This window comes from Perna viridis, chromosome 2, assembly GCF_037379345.1.
Source record: "Perna viridis isolate PV_CMFRI_1.1 ecotype Kerala chromosome 2, ASM3737934v1, whole genome shotgun sequence".
Classification (NCBI taxonomy): Eukaryota; Metazoa; Mollusca; class Bivalvia; order Mytilida; family Mytilidae; genus Perna; species Perna viridis.
Genome location: NC_142446.1, coordinates 42110762 through 42133609, shown reverse-complemented (window position 1 = coordinate 42133609; position 22848 = coordinate 42110762). Strand labels below are relative to the sequence as shown.

The window sequence follows — 22848 nt, the reverse complement described above, 5'->3', positions numbered from 1 at the left end:
TAAGATACCCCGTGTAATTATTTATTCCGTATTATGACGAAGATAACGTTTTACAGTGTTACTGAAGATGTAGAAAAGAATGGAAAGGATTATACAAAATCTAAATCCAGGTATATATATATATTTTTTTTTTTGGTTTTAGTTTGCGCGAATTTTTATATATCACTGATTTCTTAATAACAGTCTTACAATTTAATAGAAATCGTATTATTTCACTTTAGATTAGAGTAAAGCCTTTAACAAATTTGCTTTATATAGTTTTTTATACACATTTTAAAAAGTTTTTCTGGTGAATAGTTTTTTTGGAATATTAATGTTATTAGTCCCCCAAGAAAAAAGAAATCAGTATATTAAACGACTCCTACATTTGAGCGTTTTAGCCATCATGGTTCATAGTTACGAGATTCGTATTAAAGGTTACCTAAATCAAAATAAGTTTTCATGATAAAGAACTCTCTTGTTTTTTACTTATTTATTTTTTTTTCAGCTCCATTTTTTGTCATAGCGTTTATATTGTACTTGAGTGTAGGAAATGTCTATGCGTCTACAGAGTTCTATTCACAGACTCATGAAGATGTTACACCAAGTTCAAATGCATTTGCAGGTAGGATTAAATTAAAATTACATGTTTAGTTGTGAAAAATCAATATTTTACTAATGCGATGAAAAAAATAGCATATTAAGAGGGAAAGAATGAAACAAACACTCAAGAGTGCTAAAGTGTGTTAACGAGATAAAAACAGACCTGATATTAGGATTACATTATTTAACAGTTGATCGTTCTCTTTTATCATTGGTTTCCTGACTTCGTTATAATGAATTTTCTTACTTTACCATTATGGCTAAAGCTGTTTCTAGCCAGTAAATCGAGCCTTAGGTGTAGTAATATCTATATACAGATTCATTGGAAGTATTTTGTATAAGGTGTATGAAAGTTTACCTATTTTACTTGGTAAACTTATTACAAAATAGGAAAAAGCAATATGCGTTTGTACTATTTAATAATGCCATTCAAATGAGGGCTTATATTATTCCGTAGTGTAGAAAAATATAACCCCGTCCAAACTCTCCTTGCTTATATGGGTTGGATCCTTTCCATCACATTGAAATGTTCTCACAAGACATTGGATAATTATACTTATGGATTTACATCGAATGAATACGGGAGTATTTCTTTGGGTAGATGAGGTCAATTGAAATCAAATGATTCTTCAAAATTGGAGTTTTCAGCGATACAAATTACATGACTTTTAATAAAACCCTTGCTGGTACTTTTTGATAACCGAGTAGACTGGAATCGTAGTTTTAACTCTTTTCTCTCTTAGTGTGGCGGCGAGAGTAATAACTATCGAGAAAATCACCGAATTATTAAAATAGACAAATTCAAAGACATCTCAATAAGCTTTTTTTTAACATTAAAGCAGATTAAAATTATAAACTTAATTTCTTTTGATGTGTTAAGCTTGAAACAAGCAAATGTGAATATTTTCCAATAAATAAATCAAATACGATGTGATTTAATTTTTAATCTTAAATCTTTATCCTACTATGTAAACTTGAGACAAAATCTTTTAAATTATCCTGTAAATATTGATGCAAAGTTTACAGATTTTTCAGATACTTAGAAAATTACAATTTATATTCAGCAATTAAACAAAATAAGAGTATGTATCAGAACCTGCCACCTTATTGTAAAGAAGCGCCTGAACAAATATCATTTACACAATAAATTAATAAGTACCCATAAGTCGGTCTATACGGAAATTACTAGTAAATAGTTTATGCACAACAATTTGTCTGTCTTGTCAATGTCTTCATTTTTTACTTTATCGTCTGTTATAACTCTGTATGGATTGACTCCTCTGTACTTTATTATTGTGTCCTTGATACTTGTTAACCCTTGAAAATATGTATACATATGGCGAGACCGAACACTGAATTATCTTATAACCTGTCTAAACCAGGCACTATGGAAAGTCCCATTATATCCGTTTAACAGTATTTTGATCCTAGGTAAATCGACCACCTGTCTAGACCGAACCAGATACCCCAAAGGATGTTTGAATAAGATAGGTATTACTGTATTGTATGGACTTGTATTGATCTTCTTGCAACATCTAACAGAGATTAATTTCAAGACCCTTACAGTTGGAAATATCAAAAACTATTTTTGTTTTATTCACATTTATAGAACCCGTATATACAGATTCTAGTTCTCAGACAATAACTGACCATGATCATTTACATATAACAGAAGTACCACATACAATAGTAATTGAAAATACGAATACTGAGCCAATATTGAAGCTTACAAACACCTCTAGGGGTGTAATGGTCCCTCCAACTGAACTACTTGAAAAAGATCATTCTAAAACATACACAGATAATGGTAATGACACAACGGATAATAGTACCACAAAATCAACAATACCTAAATGCGAAACCAGCGAAGGCCTGTGTGATTCTTTAAGTCGTGATGCGCATGTCAATGAACCAAAGATAAAGACGACGTATGTTCCAGAGAATTCACGAAGTGTAACTCCGAATAAAATTCAGTTGACAACTCCTGAATGTGAATTTAGTAAAGAAAAGGACTGTGAGTTACTGAGACACGTTATTAACAATGCAAAGACGAATGCAGTCCCAGTTTTAACCAAATCCACCTTGCGAAATGTGGTCGTATCTGCAATAATGACAACACAACAAACCAAAGTAACTGAGACGACATTGGTAAATAAACCAACAAAACTACCAATGAAGAGAACGACCATGGATTTTGAGAAACTACTGGTTGACGTTATTAACAAGAGCAACTTAAGCGTTCCACAATCCACACAATCAGAAATTGAACGTATAGAGGTTAGTCGAAATTGTAAATTAAATATTATGCCAGTTCTAATAATTCAACAATATTTGTGTCATCAACAGCCCCTTTCTTATCATTTTTTTTATTAATGTCGAAAACTGCATCTATGCCTAAGCTACTTTGTCTATGTTTGTCAAGAAATATTTCTCGATCTGTGTTTTTATGTAGGATTTTTATTGGTCCTTTTCATTTCTTTGAAAAGTCCTGTTTGATTAATTTAACAATGACGACGACTTCTAATTTGAACCAAATATTTTTTCTAATATGATGCTTACCAAGCTTCCTGATTGGTTGGTTCTCTTTTAGCAAACTAGGATATTTTGTATAACATGGCGTGACACTTTGACTGTATTAAAGTCTATTGACCCGCATTTCGCGATTCACCAGGTAGCGTTTTGAGGACGATTTAATTATCAATTCTTTAAACTAGAATACATAAATTATAAGGAATGTTTCTAATTTTGGAATATATTATAGGAAATAACATATGGCTTTGCAGTTTCCAAATGTAAAATGTCCACGCAAGATTATTTCGTGAAACCCGTTCAACTTTTAAATAAATTACCTTCAGTGTTGTCATCGTATTTTCGATTATTCATTGTTGAGTTGCGTATAATAACTATCTTTATTCCTTGTATTTGTTTTCACAATATGCCCCGAATAATTCACATTAAAAATATAACCTACCATAATAAAACTAAAATAATTTTCATAGTCAATTTTTGGTTTTGAACTTCATTATAACAAAAGGGGAAATCATTTCTATCAAATTCTTACCCGAACCACAGTTGAAACAAAACCTTCAGGTTCAATAAACCCTTATTTCTGCTATGTAATTCTAGCTTCTTACAGAGATCAGTACTCATAATTCAGCCAATGCGAATGTTACGATCGTTAATTCGATTTTGGAAAAGCTTAAAAGTGTTGTTAATGGATCATCCGAGTTTAAGTCATCTACTGCCAGTAGTCTACTGCTGAATATATCTCAGTGGAATACAGCTGACAAATCAACAATTGAGGTAAATCTTGAAAAGAAAAAATGACATGGAAAGGAAAATGTGACATAGAAACGGTCGTGCATCGTTTTTGCAATCTTAATACCGTCGACATATACAAATGCATACAGAATAACAAAATTTAAGATTCGTTGAAATTTCAGTTTAGGTTTTATATTAGCCACTTTATCATTATTTGTTTTTTTCTTAATGTAAAATCGATTTATTGAAAGATTATGTCTTCGTGATAAATTCTTTGACGGTCGAAATTAACGTTACTTTCTTTTTTGTTTCCTATACGTATTTACACTTCTCTACTTTTTTTTGTATTTGACATTAATTTAGAAATAAAATATAGTATTTATTTCATTTTATAAATAACTATAACATGTCGTTTGGTCTTCAATTGATAGAATAGAAAATACTTAGCTTACTAGACTACTAATTTTCACTATGTCCACTGATATAACATATTGCTATAGGAATGTTCCAGAATGCTCTCGACGATAGTTACTAAAGTCACGGAAAATACTACTACTGCTACTGATAGAGAAGAATCAATGGTATAAGGTTTTCTAATTTTTTACATAATGTTGTTTTCCAACAGTTCGTCTCACGATCGAGTGAATCTTTATATTTTTTTGTTTGTTTTAATTTACTTTATGGTAGATCATACCCAATACTTTTAGTAAATATATTTTCCTACTTTTTCTCAAAGATGACCTTCAACGAACAAACTGTAAAATATTAAGAAAGAAAATATAGGTCACCGAACTTAATTTCGAGATAACTGAGCCTAAATAGAAGCGCTTTTTACAACATTTTGTATAGAATCAATAAGGGATTTTCACAGTTTCGCTTACTTTTTAAAAACTTGAAGAACAAATTTCTTACAAACTTGTATAAAGAACACTCATCTGACATTATTTCATATTTTAATAAAAAAAAATTGGGGTCGCTGAACATTTGTTTTCTTGTGGTATCAAAAAATTAAAATTTTGTTTACCTTGAGGTAATTTTCTCATTTTGCTATTTATATTGACAGAGGGTTTTTAAATTGATGTTTGTAAGTTTACTGTATATCGGTTTATGCCATAATATTTTTAGTTTAATCTAAAGACATATATTTGCATCATTTCTAACACTATTTGCTCATTTGAATTACATTCTTCTGTATAATTATGCAAGATGACAGAAAAGAATGCTCCATGTAGTAGGTTTGCTTTACCTTTACGAATTCTTTTTGAGGCCTTCATCTTTTGCTAATATGCTAACAACACGTTTAATAAGTATATTTTCGATGTTTCAGTATCATTAAAATGCACGTATGTTAAAGTAAAAAAAGGCCCGTGCAGGTCCGGGTGTTTAAAGAATAGGCATACAGCAGCGCTAAGCTTGTCGTAAAAGGCGACTAAATAGTGCTCAGAACCCTAGCCGGGGGCTAGGGCGCTCTGCTCACAGAGCAACTGGGATGTGTGCCCCAGGCGGTAGAATGGGGTACCCCTGGGGTGTTACATGCTGGGGTTGTCAGGCTATAATACGGAAAACCTGACCGCAAACCATAGTGGTGGGAAAGATGCCACGTTCCTCGCACGTTAAAGAAACCTACTGTGGTATTCTCCCGGAGTAGGAACCATAGGGCTCCGCCACAGGAGGCTAAATTACTCGACCCTACTCACTTCTCCCTATTTCCAGTGGCAATCAAAATTTGTCGACCCCATTGTCCTTGTGTCCCATCCCTTTTTCATTTCATCACCATTTCATGTTCATTTTATCATCAATTTCATGTTCATCGTCTGAATATAGTTGAAATATTGCTGCTCGGACGTTAAACCCCAACAAACAAACAAAACAAACAAAACAATAAAGTAAAAAAGAGAACGTAATGAAATAACCTTAGATATGCTAATTATATTCAATAATTAATTGTATAGTAAAGTATTTCGATGTTTTTCTTCTTATAATTTTGTAATTCGTAAGCATCTATTTTTTCATATCAGATTGTCATGCAGAACACACTTTTGACAGTTGAGAATATTTTAATTTCTTCCATATCAACGGACACTACAGTTTCTACATCTGCTATTGGTATGATATGTGTTGAGAGTTAAATTATACGCGTTTAGTAAATGCCATGTTACGACACCTTAAAAACTTATACGTGTGTAGCAAATTGTACATAATAGAGATTCTTCGATTTCGTATATCGTTTTTATTTCTAGTCGCCAATACACTGTTATTATCTTTATACTGCAATCCTTGTCATTTTATCAATTAAGTTTAATTTGCATACGACATGATCTTTACATTTCTTCCCTAATTGTGGCCCCCGATAGTAACACTGCGATTAATTAAGAAATCAGAGACTGAAGTCTTTAAAGTCGCTAATCGTCAAATATTTACTGTCACTGATTTTGGCTTACTTTCAACATCCGAAATGGTACAAATGCGATATGCTCTAAATTCGGGTGACTTCCGCTAAAATCTTGGTTCCCTTGATATTATTGCATACTCTTTCGTAACCATTATGACCCGAATGTTTTCAATCACCCGGAATAAGATTAAACAACTGGCAATGGCTATATATAGATATCGGTGTCCTGATAATATATATGACCTTTGTATAATCAATTGTAACGAAGACCCATTTTTGAATCGGAAACTAGGTAATATTATATAAATTAAATGCTAACCTATTTTATCTTTTAATGCAAACAAGCAAAAACACGCATAGACGTGTATGATATATTTTTAAAAAGGAACATTTTAAAGACCTTTGGGTCGTTTATGATATTGACCAGGGAATCAGTTTAGGAATCAGATTAAGCAGCTGGCAATGAATATTAATAAATATCGGGGCGTGCTAATGTATATGACCTATATGGTCTTGTAATGAACCTAGAAACTGCTGATACAGCGGAATGTTACGCGTGTTTGTTAACATAATTAAGGTGGGCAGTAATTTACACACATACAAGCCACGTCAAAGCCGCATGCTGCTTATATAACAATCGAAAATCGACCACAGTTGTGGTTTCAAAGACTGTTAAGGACGTCATATTAGGACTGGTATTTCATGCAAAGATGGGACTGTAGGCAGAACCCAGGTTTAATTTCTTGGCAGTGACCTTTTATCACAAATAAATATACTGTCAACTCAAATAGAACGATTGCAGTGAAAAATTGTATGTTTGAGGGGTGCCTGATATCATCAGAGGACAATTGATATTTAACATTATAACCCTGTCCATTACTCGTGACGTCTATTGTTGAAACCGTTCGATTAATTAGTCGAAATTTTATAAAACCGTTTTATATTGGTTGTTAATTGACATTTTGGTCATGTTAGGGGCTTTCTAGACAAGCCACTAAATTCACATGCCCAAATTTTGAATTAGACCATTATAATTGAAAAACGACCTCTTCCGTTACATGTGCTGATTATGTTTCGACGAATATTACCAGCAATTTAGTTATATATTACAAACTGTTCTTACTATTTCTGCATATCTGACTATCTCTTTTAGATATTGTAGCACATACATTGAAGAATGTTACCTCTGATATACACATGGAAACAGCAGGAGGAACGGTTATCATATCTCAGAAATTGTTTATAAATAGAATAGGTAAATGGTTGTTAGTCATATTGAAATGTTTGTTTGAAAAGTAGTGTTAACATGTCAGTATGGAACTTTAAACTCTTCTTATGTTATTACAATGTTTAATTATTTTTTTAAATTCTGTTATAATAAATATGAAGACAAAACACGTTGAAAACTAAGTACTAAATATCTATATATGTTTTGTTATACACTTTCGCTCTCTATGACCGTTTCATTTATTCATGAAGTATAACGTTCACATTTACCATTTCCACTACCACAGTTATTTAATATTAAGCCTAACCTAATTATCTTCTTTCAGTCAGAGTTTCAACAGTTGTTTTCCACAACGAAATTAGCATGAATTTAGCCAACAATGGTCCCCTAGAAAGTGCCAGGGTCAGCAGCAATGTTATTGGTGTATCTCTACAGGAAATGAATGCCACTAAGCCGCATAATATACCTGTGATACAGAAAGGAGCTATTATAGTCACTTTGCCAACTGATATCACACGGGCAAGTTTAAACAAGTATCTTCCATATTATTCAATTTTTGTGTGTTTATCTTCATTTTTTCTCTTCCCCACCTATTAACTATACTACAAATGATTTTATTCATGATAGGAGGGCTAACCCTAGACATTTATCAAATATATATACACCATATATTCGTTACAAGGTTTTAGTTTTTTTTGTAGAGAGAAAAGAGACGAATTTGCTGTTATTGGAACTTCTCAAGAAAGTGAGTTTAAACTTATAGTCGATAGTAGAGCAGCATTTTGAATAGATGTAATCCAATTAATTTTAAAGTCATGCATATCTTGATTGTTGCACCAAATAGGTTTACCAAATAGTACACTATCAAGCTATGACACAATTCAGTAACCTATATTTATGCATAGAGATTTACTCATTGATTTGACGTTACTGTATATGATATTATTTTCCTTAATGACATACTAAAATTGTATCAAGCTTGACAGTCACCAAGCTTCGGTGGATGTATCTTGAATGAGAAGAATAGGAAGTTGTAACACCGAAAGTAACAATTGAAAAATTCTTGGCTCTTGGGGTATGACAGTAAATATTTCATGACTATTTCAGTGGCTGGTCATCTGATGGTGGGGCTGTATTGGACAAGAATGAAACTCACACAACATGTATATTCGATCATTTAACCAATTTTGCCGTACTTGTCCTGTACTACGATGATCTGGAGTCACAGGTGAATGTAAATAAATAGTTTCTCGATCTATTTACACATTTACTGTACTGTAAAATTCAAACTCGTGCACCGAAATTGTTCGGAAGTGATTGTGCTGGCGTATAAATGAATTTAAATATCAGACGAGGAAACAACATTGCCCTTTCACGAGTTCACAAAATATGTGACAAAATGAAGCTTATTGACAATAAATAACTGCAATCCACACAGTTATAATTTGAAATGAACTCCTTGAATAGGAAAAAAAAACAAAAATATATTTTTCGAATGTCAAAATTTGAAGGAAAATTCATTTAATTTCCAATATGTACATTTTTTTAGTGTATTTTGAGTTTAGAAAATTGCAAAAAAATGTAATTTTTTATCCAGCTGACAATTTCCCAAGAAAACGTGCTGATGATTATGACGACTGTTGGTTGCAGTATTTCGATAACTTGTCTTGGGATGACAATATTTGCTTTCCTTTATTTCAAGTAAGACTAACATTATCAATGTACATCGAATAGAACTTTTCGGTGGGTTAATATGAAAAAAAAAATACATATAACCTGGACGTCCGGGTCTTGTTTGATAAAGTAAATCTTTACATAATGTGCATTGAATGGTTAAACAATCTTCTGACCTATTATATGTATTTAGGAATTTAAAAATATTGCAATTGAATACTGGATTTTTTTTTTTAGAAAAAAATGTTTTCCTATACTGCATTTCGCGACCTAATAAAACACAACGATTGTGTAAAAATACAACAATTTTGTAATCGATATTATATTAAATTTTAATGAACAAAGATATGCATTCCTAGTCAACATTGCTCCACCTAGTAAAGTTGCCTTGAATTGAATATTTATAGACAATTCATTTAATGTTGATACAGTGCGCTGTTATAGATATCTCAGATTTTGCTGCTGTAACGATTCCGAAACATACTTTGATTTAAATGTAGGATGATGTGGAAAGAAACCATTCTTGTTCATGGCAACTTATCTGTTGCTTTGTTACTTGGGCAGCTGGTGCTTGTGGCGTCAGATGAAGCGTTAAGGGATATGGTTTGTATAATATGCTTTATCAATTATTGTTAGTAAGCACATCTAAAAAAATGGAGGGTACGACAAGAATTGGAAGTTATTTGGGATTTTAATAAATATGCCTTTTGATATGATGACGGTATATATTACATCAATTCAAAGAGTAATCAAGGGAACCAAGGTTTTAGCGGTAATCAAAAGAATGTAATCCAGGGATAAAGATTAGACATGGAAAACAGACATTCACAACAAAGAACAAATTACTAAAATAATACATACAAAAGTAACAAAGCAAATGAGCAACCCGGACTCCACTTAAAACTTGGAGCATAGACCAGTTGCACCGGTAGGGTAAACAGAACGTACATCGTCCTCGTAAATATGAAAACACGATTTTATAAAATACGAATACTAGTATCTCAGAAGCGTGACGTTTTGACTGTCAAAGATAACGAAGGTTAAGTAGCTTGGTAAAATAAACTTATACAATGGAATAATTTTATATAAAGTTTGTGATTGTGGTTTGCATTTACACATCAATGGTCGAATGTTTTCAATGTACCGTAGATTTGAATTTCATTTCAGGTGGCATGTAAAGCCGTTGCCATGGTGATGCATTACTTTTTTCTTGCGTCATTTACGTGGATGCTCATGGAAGGAATAGCTCTATATATGTCATGCACTCGTGGATTCCATTACCATGGTAATATGAGATGGAGATACCTTCTCGTAGGATGGGGGATTCCACTCATTATTGTGATCATTTCGATTGGTGCTGAATTCCAGAACTACGGGAACGGAGGTCGGGTCATGTAAGATCAAACACTTGAAATATTTATATATTATTAGGTGTTACATACAAATCAGTTTGATCTGTACAACACAATGAATAATGAGACAACTTTTTGATTTTGCAAATATAATAAAATAGCTTAACAAAAAACTGATTGTTAACATTGACATTTTTACCTATTTAATTCGTTAAACATGCACAATTCTGTTGGAATATAGATATCAGTGATTAAATTTTTTGTCGTTTTGTTGTGAAGGTTATACATGTATTCACTTCGACAGAATGACGGCTTCGATACATAAATCTTTCGATGACATATTTTCTCATTTATGTTATGTCTGCTTATAAGGTGCTGTAGTTTTTCATCTTTTCATTTTACATTAAGATGTTGGCTCTCAACCAACGATGGACTGATATGGGCATTCATGGGACCAATGCTTGTTATTATCATGGTAGGTTTTTTTTTTATCCAATACCAATTCCACGGATATTGCTGAACTGTTCTAAAATGAAGACAAAAGTATAAGAGTTCTTTTCTAGTTATTTTGTCTTCGTGTGTAATAAGATTATATGAACATAATGATGACGAAAAACATTATAAGGTGAAGAGACATTTCATTTTCTTATTTGTTGATTAATTAAATTCCATTTTAAAAGTTGAAACATCGAAATTTGCTCGCATTACAATATAAACTAAAACGTACTAAGTTATAAATGGTAAAAAAATTGAACCAGTTTTTGATGTGTGTTATCGTATATTTTAGTTTAATATATTTATCCTCGGCATGGCTGTTCGAGTATTCCTGACTTTAGAAACAAATGCCAGACAATCTGATGCCGCAAAAATAAGGTACTAAATTTGTTACATTTTCATCTTACAATTGGTTTAAAGTTATCATACACATTAAAATTCTAGAATTGTTTTTTTTCTATCTTTGTTATTCTTTATTAGACTAACATTTCTGACATTATTAACCCAAAGTATAGTGCGTTAGAGGGTTTTATAAAAAAAATGCACATAATTTTATAGTTCCAAACATATCAAAGACGCTTTCACATAAATATCATAATGTTTTATTGAAACAATTATACATGTTTTATTCTACTTCAGGGCCAGTATCCGGGCCGTTGTCTTTCTACTGCCACTCCTTGGGATTACCTGGTTGCTGAGTATATTGGTACCATTGCATGTTGCTTTTCATTACCTCTTTGTATTAGGTAACTCGCTTCAGGTAAAGTGGTTTTACAAATGCAACTACTTATTAACAAGCTGTGTTCAAAATAATGTAAAGAATACAAACAAACACCTACAAGTACACATTTCTGTTACTAGGAAAGTTTAGGGCACTTTCCCTACCGGTGCACCTGGTCCATACCTCCGGCTTTTAGTGGAATCATGGTTGCTCATTTGATATTTTCTTCTTTGTACGTGTTATTTCTACATGTTTTTTGTTGTGTTTGTCGTTCAGATCTTGATTTCTTTGATTCCTATTTCGTTTTATTTTTGTATTAGTTGCGTTTTGCATCTTTTTTACCTCTTTACTAAATATTCGCCTGCTTTGCTTTACGCAAGATGCATTGCTTTCCTATACACCATTAGAATTTTGCGACTACATTATAAATTCATCTATGTTTAATTCATGTTATTGTATGTAATTGTTCAGATTTGCTAGTAGTTTAAATATAAAGGTCGAAGTAGTCTTAGACGAGAAACTTTCATTTTTATGGGCTTAAAAAAACAAAATATTTACGATAAAGTAAACAATATTTGTTGCTTGGTTATGCGTCTCCTTTTTTTTAATTTTTATATAGGGTATGATGATTTTCTTCCTGCATTGTGTTTGCAATAAAGAGGTATGGTTATTTGTCATATGATTCATCATTATAATCATTGATTTGTGCAACTTCAATTGTTATAGGAAACAGAGACTGTATCTTACCATTTGGTTGGGTACTAGATTAAATCTGTCATAGTTTTGTCAATGACTGAATGTATGCTCCACTAGCATGCAAAACATTTAGTTTAACAGGCATTTAACTTAAGTGTGACATAAAATGATTTTATTTCGGTGAGTTATATCAGTTTTTTTTTTGTCATTTGATTTTTCAGTTAACAGTACCCAATGTCCTAATTAGACATGATTTTTTAGCTATTTTAATAATAAATTTATATGTTCCAATGTGGATGAAATAACTACAAAACCTTAAATGAATTGTACAGGTTTTCGAAATTGTTGATTATCTATTTAGATACGAAAAAAGATTCTGGAGAGGAAGAAACAGCTAAGCATTTCCCAAAAGACCTATGGCGAGTCTGAGGTTGCTAGGAAAAGGCCCAGAACAGTAAGTAATTGTAAAGGGTTGTACTTTAATTAAATTGAAATGATATTGTTCACTTATTCCAAATATTCTGGTAGCTGATTTTTAGCTACAAATACTCACCTTGGAATGGCAAACTAATTTTGATTTCTTGGAAATAACATGAATAAGTAGGAAGTAGAAATATTTCACCCTAACTCATTAGAGCAATGTTAGACATTTACATTAAGACACATTATAACACGTCACAAACTCACTCTAGTGAAAGTCTGAAGGGTCGAGTGCTCTCTATATAAAATCATTGAACTAGCCAGGATCTCCACTAATGCTTTATCTATGAATTATTTACAGGTTGACGCATTTTGTGATGTGCAAGTGGAATTACCTTCAACTGGTTAGTATCAACACATTGGAAGGATAAACAAGTGCGCATATTATATCAATGCTTTTATGATTGAGTGTTTAGAATAATGATAATTATGTATGCTTTCATTGATAACAAAAAAATCAAACCAACCAGTACATATTTAAAAAAAAATATCAGATTAAAAAACGAAAAACGGAGGAAACTTTTGGATACCGTGAAAGAAAAGACACATCTATTCATTTTGGAAGAAATATAATATTTATCCATTATCGTTTCAGATCGGAAGTATGCATGGGTATCTTAAATACAATTGATTAATGGAACCAGCAGCTGAAATGAACTTTATCTTGATCCCTGCAACTATACCTATTTTGAACGCTCACTTTTCAATCCGTCAGAGTGATCTCTGCAGTAGTTTGCGTTAATATTAAAATAATTGATCAAATTGGTGTATGATATTGTGTTTTGATATCCAGTACTAGTAAACAGTTGAAGGTTCGAAAATGAATTAAATTTTAATATTGTAAAATATCAACTCAAGTTATTTTTTTAAAATTTTGTATCGTAAAATACCGAACAAGTTTGCTCCAATGTTTAAATACAACTAGTAAAGCATGTTGATATTTTTCGAAAGTTAAGAGATACTTCTTGCTATGAATCCACCAGAATATTTGACAGCTTGAAATTCGGCAATCGCCATGGCAAACATTTCATGCTCATGTAATCGTATGCGTATCACGTCGTCAGTTATTACGGGAGAACAACGTAAAGAAACGTTTCGAAGTTAATTTAGAACAATCCGATTTCATAATAGGTGCGATAAATAAAAAGGACAAATGGTTCACTGACCATAAACTTATAAGATTTGTGATATAGTATTGTGTAGTTTAATGTTTTGGTGTAAAATGATGAAATACATACCTTAATAATTTACTCTTACTTCATTTAGGTAAATCACAATTAATCTGAAAACAAATGTAACTACATTGAAAAGAATAGTTTAACCTTATCAGTATATCAGACAGACATAAAATTTAATATTTATTTTTTTATTCTTTCTGTTCGTCAATTTTACATTACCAAGATATATGAAGCACTATACATCACATTAAGATAACGTGACAAAGTTTCAAATTATTGTAAAAAGTTGTAAAATGTAACATAATACATCGCATTTACAATGTTAGTCCAAGCGAAGCAGATCGGTGCCCGGTTTAATAAAAAATCTCTAATTGAGATTTACCTCAAATCCTGAAAACTAAAATTTCGACCTAGATCGCTCGAAATTGAAGATTTGAGGGAAAAATTCACAATTTTAGATTTTTTTTATGAAACCCCAGATCGGATGCTGTGTCAGCATACTCTACAACATTAGCGAGTCTTTGCTTGAACCTGCCGTTTTGTTGTTCAAGTCCAGTGTCTATCTCTAGGTTTCTGAATCTCTTTTTTTCTGCTGCGTTTGATACTTTTTCAGCTTCTCCAAAATCTTCAAATGCGTTTAGCCACATGTCTTTAACTAGGTGTTGTGCTACATTTGGTAGATCTGCCGCTCGTTGTATAAGCTTTTCCGAAATGTTGTGTCTTAATTATGCTGCATACATTGTGTAAGGCTAAAGAAGCAGCCTCCAATTGAAATCTGAAGGGAAGATATTATTGTTTACTATGTTGAGGTCTATAATCGTTGTGTCTGGTCGTTAGAATTGTAACTGATTAAGCTTTTGAATTTTGGTAATTTCAAATATTAAATGGTTAATTCTTTTAATTGAAAAATATATTTATTTAAATAATCAAGCAAGTAAAAATGTTACTGTTTCTAGATCAATGTAATTTTATTCTCTTAGTATTGTTCATGTTATCAACCATTTCATGTTCATGGCCTGAATATAGCTGAAATATTGCTGTTCGGGCGTTAAACCCCACCAATCAATCAATCTCTTAGTATTGTGCAGTTAACTTGATTATTTGTCATAATTTTATCATGTTTTCAAAAAATTATTGCATATTTCATCAAAATCATATGTAGTTTTGCAAATTTTTTAGAAACACGTTGATGGTAACGGTGTTTCCGTCTGCACTGTGAGAACCGATTTATTTGGCATATCATACTTTACATGTCCTCTTTCGTCTACCCCGGACTTGACTTTTTATTAACAACTCCGCGGTTACTTTAGAAAAGCAGAGGACGCTTACCCTACGGGTGCACCTGGTCCATGCTCTCAGTTTTTTAGTGGAGTCCGAGTTGCTCATTTACTTTTGTTACTTTGTATGTATGATTTTAGTTACTTTATGTTCTTTGTTGTGTATGTCTGTTTTCCATGTCTAGTCTTTGTCCTTGGATTACATTCTTTTGATTACCGCTATAACCTTGGTTCCCTTGATTACTCTTAGATTTCCGATAAAATATTGGTTCCATTGAATACTCTTAGAAAAACAAACTTTAATTGTAAAAACAGCATTACCAGTATTCTTATTCATGCCTACAATTAGAAATGGGCAGACCAGGATTAAATCCTAAACACAATTTGGATACTGAAGGAACCATTTAATTTCCACAAAAGAATTGTCATCTAACTACATGGGTTTCCCCGTTCGTTTACCGTGGTAAGCAGGCACTTAAAATAAATATATTATTTTATAGAATTAATGATCATTACCATAATATATATTTTTACAAAACTTCCAAAAAAAAAAACGTAGTTGTATCAGAATAAAATCATGTAAACATGACATTCAACATTATATTAACCATTGTATATTGTTTAAGCAAATGGTGTATTCTATTTAACTTCTAAAGATATGTTATGACTGTCCCATACACACAACTGTTGTAGGAAATCGATTTCAATATTATATATACAAAAAAGAATTACACTTTAAAACATTAAATGGAAAAAAGAATTATTAAGGATGGCCAGATGTTATCATTGCAAACGTAAATAGAACAACAAAGAAAGCAAATAAAAATTTAGTAATAATGATTCGTGTTATAATATGACTGAATAAATTAAAATGCACACCTGCTGATAGACTTTATAAAAGCCACCGTTTCAAACTGTAATAAAGAATCAGGAAACTACCTGGTAAGAACTGCTAATATTGTAATGTTTTATTTATTTCGGATCATATGAACCTTGCTAAATTTTTCAGTAACGTTTGTAATAATTGGATGTTAGCATTCATTGTCAATTTTCAGTAGAACCGAGAAGGGAGATGTACCGTATTTCTTCATTTACTTATAAAGATTGATTGCAAAATGCTAATGCTTTTCTACTAAGCGTGGGTCTAAATTTTCAGTAGAAAATATGTCAATGTTAATTAACTTCAGAATAAGAACAAAGCAAATCTAAATTAGAACAGCAATTTTCTTTCGCTTATATGTGTTCCTTTTTAATAATAAACAAATTTATTTTCAGTAGTCTGTACCTCAACATTTTGAAAGTTATCTTTTTTCAACAAGAGGAATAAGAGCTGATACAACGCTTACTATCAAAGAAAAAAATGCTTAGTCTAATCCTGTTGATAAGTTGTGTTACCATTGCTCTAACAGAAGAAACGCAGAAAGTTAAAAACACGAGTACGATTATTTTTTGTGATTATTAATTTATTATCTAGTTATGGTTAAACGATACCAAAGTAGCATGTTTACAAGCTTCCTTGAAAGAAAGAAATAGTAATCGGTCTTTATAACTGAAGAAAGTATCTTCAGTTTTAATGTTATTAAGTAGATGGGTGATAACTTTTTTAAAAATCAACAATTATGGTCATATATCAGTTTTCTGTTACTCGTGTCAATTCCAATTCACTTCTTCATAGGTCGTGCGATATTCTGGAGATTAAGGTATAACGAGCAGTAACCCCTGGTTGAGTATTGTCAATTAGGGGTGTCCGTCCGTCCGTCCTTCTGTCTATCCGTACTTCTTTCCGTTACACGGGGGACCAATCTCTCATCCATATTTGTCATTGGGATATTAGTGGACTCATTTCTTTTCCCTTACTCCTCATACACCACTGAATGGAATTGAATGACACTTGTACAGAGTCTTTGATACTTGTTTCTACTGTACACCAATTACTTTTAATATGAATCTTAATCAATTTTGAAGAATTCGCATATGAAATAATTATTGGTCGTGGGTTTCCAATTTTCGTAGGGTTTCGTTAACCATGAAATCTGGTTCCCAAAGAAAAGGAAATGTCCTATTTGTTTGTATGATAGAGTTGTCAAATCCACAAATTGAAGAACCTACGAACTGATAACTTTTCTCTTAACTACGAAAATTGGTGCCTACGAATAAAAGTATTTTCACAGTAGCAAAATATGCACTTATGCATTTGTGAATATGGGGGCATGTGGTCTCATCTCTTATACATTACTCCATCCTACACCATGGAAGACATTTGACCAAAAAAACCCTGTTTTTTTTATTTAAATTTCGCAGAATTTTTTTATACATGTTCGATTTTACACCTATTAGTTTATATTTTGGTCCAAATCAATATGAATGTCAAAAGGTGCATGCTATTAAATAGTGGGTTGGGTGTTTTAGTTTGTGAGCGTTGCTCACATTTTTTCCCAGTTTTTTTATTTCGTTAGAAATAAGATTTACACCTGTTTAACATTATTGATTAAATAGAACGTTACAGCAATCAGTCATGAGTTAAATAAATTAAACAAAAAAAACACAAATTTAGTGTTACCTACCACCCTGATTGATTCTAGTAAAACTCTAAACACATTCATCTCATGTAGATCATTTAAGTAGCATTCCAGATATAAATTATGCAAAATGTGATTCATGGTTGGAAAGCCTGTATATTTTTAATTTTTAATATTTTGTTTAAAATGTTACATAAACAGAAATTAACATGACTCTTTTCATTCAACACTTGTTCTTAGGAGATAAAAATCATATATAATGTACTGTAGAATTCAAAATTAAGGGAGATAACTCTGTTAATGACTCTAAAATACAATAGAAACTGTTGAATTTTCAATGTGGATCATCTCATAAGAGCAGAAAGAGAGGAATGAAAAATTATATATTTCATCATACCAACCTATAAAGCAAACTAAATAACAAAAATAGAAATGCGTCTTTTGTTGGGGTGTATCACATATTACAGAATTTGCACGATTCTTACAAAGACTACTATTTATACTAAGTAGATACTGACAGTACTTTGAATCAAAGGATGCTGAAGCTGTTGATAAAATAAATAAAAGCTATACTGCCTAAACGTTTAATCATTACATCATCAAAGGATATTAAGAATGGTATGATCAAGGATGGGTTCAAATACTTTTAAAAGTAATTAAATACTTTGAATTACTTTGGAATTTTCATCAAATATATTACATCGCAATTACTTTGATTTTTAAAATGTGTTTGAATTTTTTTTCAAATACTTTTGAAAAGTTATTAATTACTTTTCAAATACTTTATGCTTTGAAAGACCACAATTTACGACAAATAAAAAAAAATCCCTAAACAGTTTAGCAGACATCATTCACAAAATCAAATTGCAAATGATTTTTTCCTTTAAACTTATCACTTTAAAAAAAGAAAAAAATAATTTCACTTTTAAAACACGCTATTTTATTATTTTTTGTTTGTAACTTTCTTAATCACTTTCACACCTTTTATTATAATTTTAAATAATGTTTTATTTGAGTGTCTAAATATTACCTCACGGCACTGGGGTTAAGACAAGATTAATGATTTTCCAAGGTGAATTAAGACAGGGACAAAATTGTTAAAGTGTCTAACGAATGATCAAAGGTGTCAAAGGTGTGATCAATTTATTTTGATGTTTGTCAATATACACTTTATTTTGATATTTGAAATTTCGTCAATTACAAATACTTTGCAATTACTTCCAAAAATGTATTTTAATTGTGATTGATTGTAATTACCGATTTCATATACCCCAACCCTGGTTATGATTTTAGAAGTAAAACAGATAGGGTTTTTTGTTACCAACGTGTAGTATCAATTTTTCATTTTCAGAGAGTAAAAACTGTATCTTGATCAAATCGAAATTTGCACAAATTTAAATAATATATAAACAAACCTATGTCGTGCGTTTCCATTTTCGTTTGTCTGTTTGATTGTTTTGTTTCTGTTTTCATTCATTTTCTTGTTTTGTACGTACTCTGATAATCATTGCTTATTGATATCTTAATTCGCCTATTTTGACCGTCTTATTATCATCTTACTGAGATAAAATAGATTCAAAGGTTAATGTTATACAAAATAAATAATCAAGTCTGAAATAAAAATACTAACATAATGTAATCATTTTTTTAAAACATAAAAAAAAATCAGGGGAATATTGCATACTGTTCAAATCAACTTAATTTAGTTCTGTGTCAATTCAATGACCCTTTAAAAATTCAAGGTGCAAACAACTATATAAGATACAAGTGGGGGCTATGGTTCAATTCCATTGATATTAATCAAGACGGTGTGGTGTCATTAAATGATGCGAAAGAATGTAGCAAGAAACTGATAGAGCTTCACGGCACAACTGGAAAAGAAAAAGAAACAAAAAGAAACAAAATCGAAAATTGGTGGATAAACTGTATGTTAGCTTCATCGACTGAGCTGGAATCAAAGGACCAGTTTATAAAAAGACACCAGTCGATGTACGAAAAAAATAGAACTTTGTTTATAAATAAAAGGAAACTGTGCTTCGAAGAAATATTTAATGTCTTTGACGTTAACAACGATAATTTTATAGACCTTAAAGAATATCTTGATGCATTCAAAAGTTTTAATCATGAAAACAGGTCATTGCTCGTAAAAAAACTTTGAGAAAATTAGTCCTCAAGATAAACCTGTACCGGTGATGAAACTTGTAGAGGATTGGGTTGACTTCACCTCATCGAATGATCCGCAAAATAGAGACATTGTCAGAGAGGAATTCGAGGAAGGCGTTTAGACTTAATAATAAACGGTTTCTAAGAATCAATTACATCTATGTACAGTGTGTTTTCTTTATTTCCTTCGTCAAGAAATCACAGGTACCAAATTACCTTATTTCCAAGCCATTAACATGTAATATAGCAATAAGCAGATTACCTTGGCTTTCTTTCACAGTGATTTGTTTCCTCAAAAGTACAAATGAGATGATGCACTAGGCGCGTGTTATTTACTTCAAACTTGGTTTTGTTTTTTGCCAAACTAACAACCTAGTTTTCAACCAAAAAGAATTTCAGGCCCTTAAAAGCACCAAAGCCATTTTAGGATAAAATGTGTAATAAAGAAGTGTTCTCTGAAAGAGTTTTAATGTGCTCCGACTTACAGTTGAAAGTTGCATTAATTTAACAACAAACTGATTCGGAACAGACTTACAGTTGAAAGTTGCATTAATTTAACAACAAACTGATTCGGAACAGAAATAAATAAAACGTCTAAATATTGTACCGTTGTTTAACCAACTTTATGTTTCAAAACACGCCTTATGATAAAAGTATTTTAACGCGCCACGAATCAATTATACATTTGGGCGGGTAAGTAACCTTAGGTCATTTCAGGCATTTACACGCTAGTGCGAGCTTCTAATTAAAATGTACACTAGCACGGATACTGAAACTTAGAAATAATATTTAGGCAATTATATTTTCAAAAAAAATCATAGAATGAAAAATGCCTGCCAGACTCAAACTAATAATCTCTACTTTACGACGATGATTATTGCGGGAATATTATTTGAATTTAAAAGTATGCTCATAGTTTTGTAACAGTTGAGGATTTATTAAAACGCACAATTTTTCAATTATATATGGCGCTTAAAAAGTGTTCTTTTCTTGCAGTTAAATGGGGGAAGAACTATAGTTTTCAATGGTTGGACATTTAACTCTTTGAAGTTTTAGACTGAAAGGGTTTATTTCAGGGGAAAACTTTGATAATGCATTTTTGTACTTTTACGATTGTTTTTATAGTAAGAAGCTTGTTTTGTTGATTTCAATGAAAATTCGGACATTTAAACATTTTTGAAAGGGTCATATATGGGAACAAATTGTGCTCCTTTACTTGCTGACCTATTTCTTCTCTCTTATGAGGCTGACTTTATAGCTGATCTGATCAGAAAGAAAGAATATCGTTTGGCTAGATCCTTTAATCTCAGTTTCCGCTATATAGATGACGTATTATTTTTAAACAATCCTAATTTCGGGGATTTGATACATCGCATCTAGTCAAAAGAACTTGAGATGAAGGATACTACAGACACTGTGAAGTCAGTCTCATATCTTGACCTACACTTAGAAATCGATGGTAAAGGAAAACTATTGACCAAACTTTACCACAAACGTGATGACTTTTCATTCAGAATTGTCAACCTTCCTTTCATCTGTGGCAACATCCCTTCGGCTCCTGCGTATGGAGTGTTCATATCACAACTCATACGTTATGCCAGAGCTTGCCGAAACTACGCAGACTTTTTGTATCGCGCTAGAACTCTAACAAATAGGCTTCTGGAACAGGGTTATGTTGCTACAAGATTGAAGTCATCACTACAGAAGTTTTATGGTCGTCATCAAGGGAACCAAGGTTATAGCGGTAATCAAAAGAATGTAATCCAGGGACAAAGACCAGTGATGACTTCAATCTTGTAGCAACATAACCCTGTTCCAGAAGCCTATTTGTTAGAGTTCTAGCGCAATACAAAAAGTCTGCGTAGTTTCGGCAAGCTCTGGCATAACGTATGAGTTGTGATATGAACATTCCATACGCAGGAGCCGAAGGGATGTTGCCACAGATGAAAGGAAGGTTGACAAACAAAGCTGTTTGATCGCAAGCTGTGTACTTACATTTCTAGGTTAAAAAAGTTAATAATGCATGATTGATATCTATCTTGAAAGAACATTTGCTGCAAATATGTTACAAGTTTTCGTAAAAAGAATATTTATATCAGAGTGTTAGCAATGTTACGTATTTTACACGAATATTTCACAAAATAATTCTAATAATCAGTGATATAATGCATATGGTCTATTTTGTCACTTCTAAAAACATTTAATGGCTTTGCTATTAGGCGTATTGCATTTAACTATTGAATTGAGCAAAAAGAAAAAAAACAAAACAAAACAAAACAACATGGTATTAGTACAATTATTATTATATAATTGCTAAAGTTAAGCTGATAAAAAGAAAATCAGAAATGAAAGCAAAAAAGAACAAAAGAATATACGATTAATGCATAACTGAATTTTAAACCTGTTGACGGACTATATTAATATTCGCACAAGATACCATCAAATAAGGCAATTAAAATTGTATTTATTGTATTTACATGCCTGCAAGTATAATGAAAATATTTCTGTTGAAACTGTTTTGAATCACATGGAGCATGCTATGATTTTTAGTAACTTTTGTCACTGGTAGCCCTTTGTATGTTTATGACCAATTCCCTTGTCAAATTCTAGTATTACCGCGAAGTGAAATACATGCGTATTACAAATATTTCTTGCAAGTGCCAAAGATAAGTATTTTTTTGTGCACAGTGTAGATTTTACATGTTTCTTTGTATGTGTTATTGTTCTTACTTGTGTGTGTCTGTTTTTCCTGTCTAGTTTTTATCCATGGATTGTATTCTTTGAATCTCCCTCTAGAATCTTGGTTCCCTTGATTACATTTTTTCATACG

The 22848-nt window shown here is 31.7% G+C and overlaps 1 protein-coding gene and 1 long non-coding RNA gene across 2 annotated transcripts; both read left to right on the top strand.

Moving 5' to 3' along the window:
- The first annotated feature begins 79 nt into the window (after window positions 1-79).
- On the top strand, window positions 80-13594 carry LOC148625140 (uncharacterized). Its single transcript, XM_088571041.1, has 20 exons — window positions 80-110; window positions 488-604; window positions 2192-2859; window positions 3709-3885; window positions 4344-4424; window positions 5862-5949; window positions 7389-7490; window positions 7789-7982; window positions 8165-8208; window positions 8571-8691; window positions 9061-9164; window positions 9638-9740; window positions 10305-10531; window positions 10898-10964; window positions 11277-11362; window positions 11624-11744; window positions 12325-12366; window positions 12763-12855; window positions 13183-13225; window positions 13477-13594. The coding sequence occupies exons 1-20, from the start codon at window positions 80-82 to the stop codon at window positions 13500-13502; spliced, it is 2535 nt and encodes an 844-aa protein (XP_088427167.1). The 3' UTR covers window positions 13503-13594.
- Window positions 13595-16242: 2648 nt separating this feature from the next.
- On the top strand, window positions 16243-20127 carry LOC148625139 (uncharacterized). The gene is made up of 3 exons (XR_015920185.1): window positions 16243-16278; window positions 16612-16772; window positions 19598-20127. It is a non-coding gene; the product is annotated as an uncharacterized LOC148625139 (long non-coding RNA).
- Window positions 20128-22848: the final 2721 nt, after the last annotated feature.

Excerpts from the sequence above, each read along its gene's own strand:
- LOC148625140 (XM_088571041.1), top strand. The coding sequence starts at position 80 with ATGGAAAGGATTATACAAAATCTAAATCCAG. Across the intron at positions 3,886-4,343 it reads CTGACAAATCAACAATTGAG|GAATGTTCCAGAATGCTCTC; the intron begins GTAAATCTTGAA and ends ATATTGCTATAG. Across the intron at positions 12,856-13,182 it reads CTAGGAAAAGGCCCAGAACA|GTTGACGCATTTTGTGATGT; the intron begins GTAAGTAATTGT and ends AATTATTTACAG.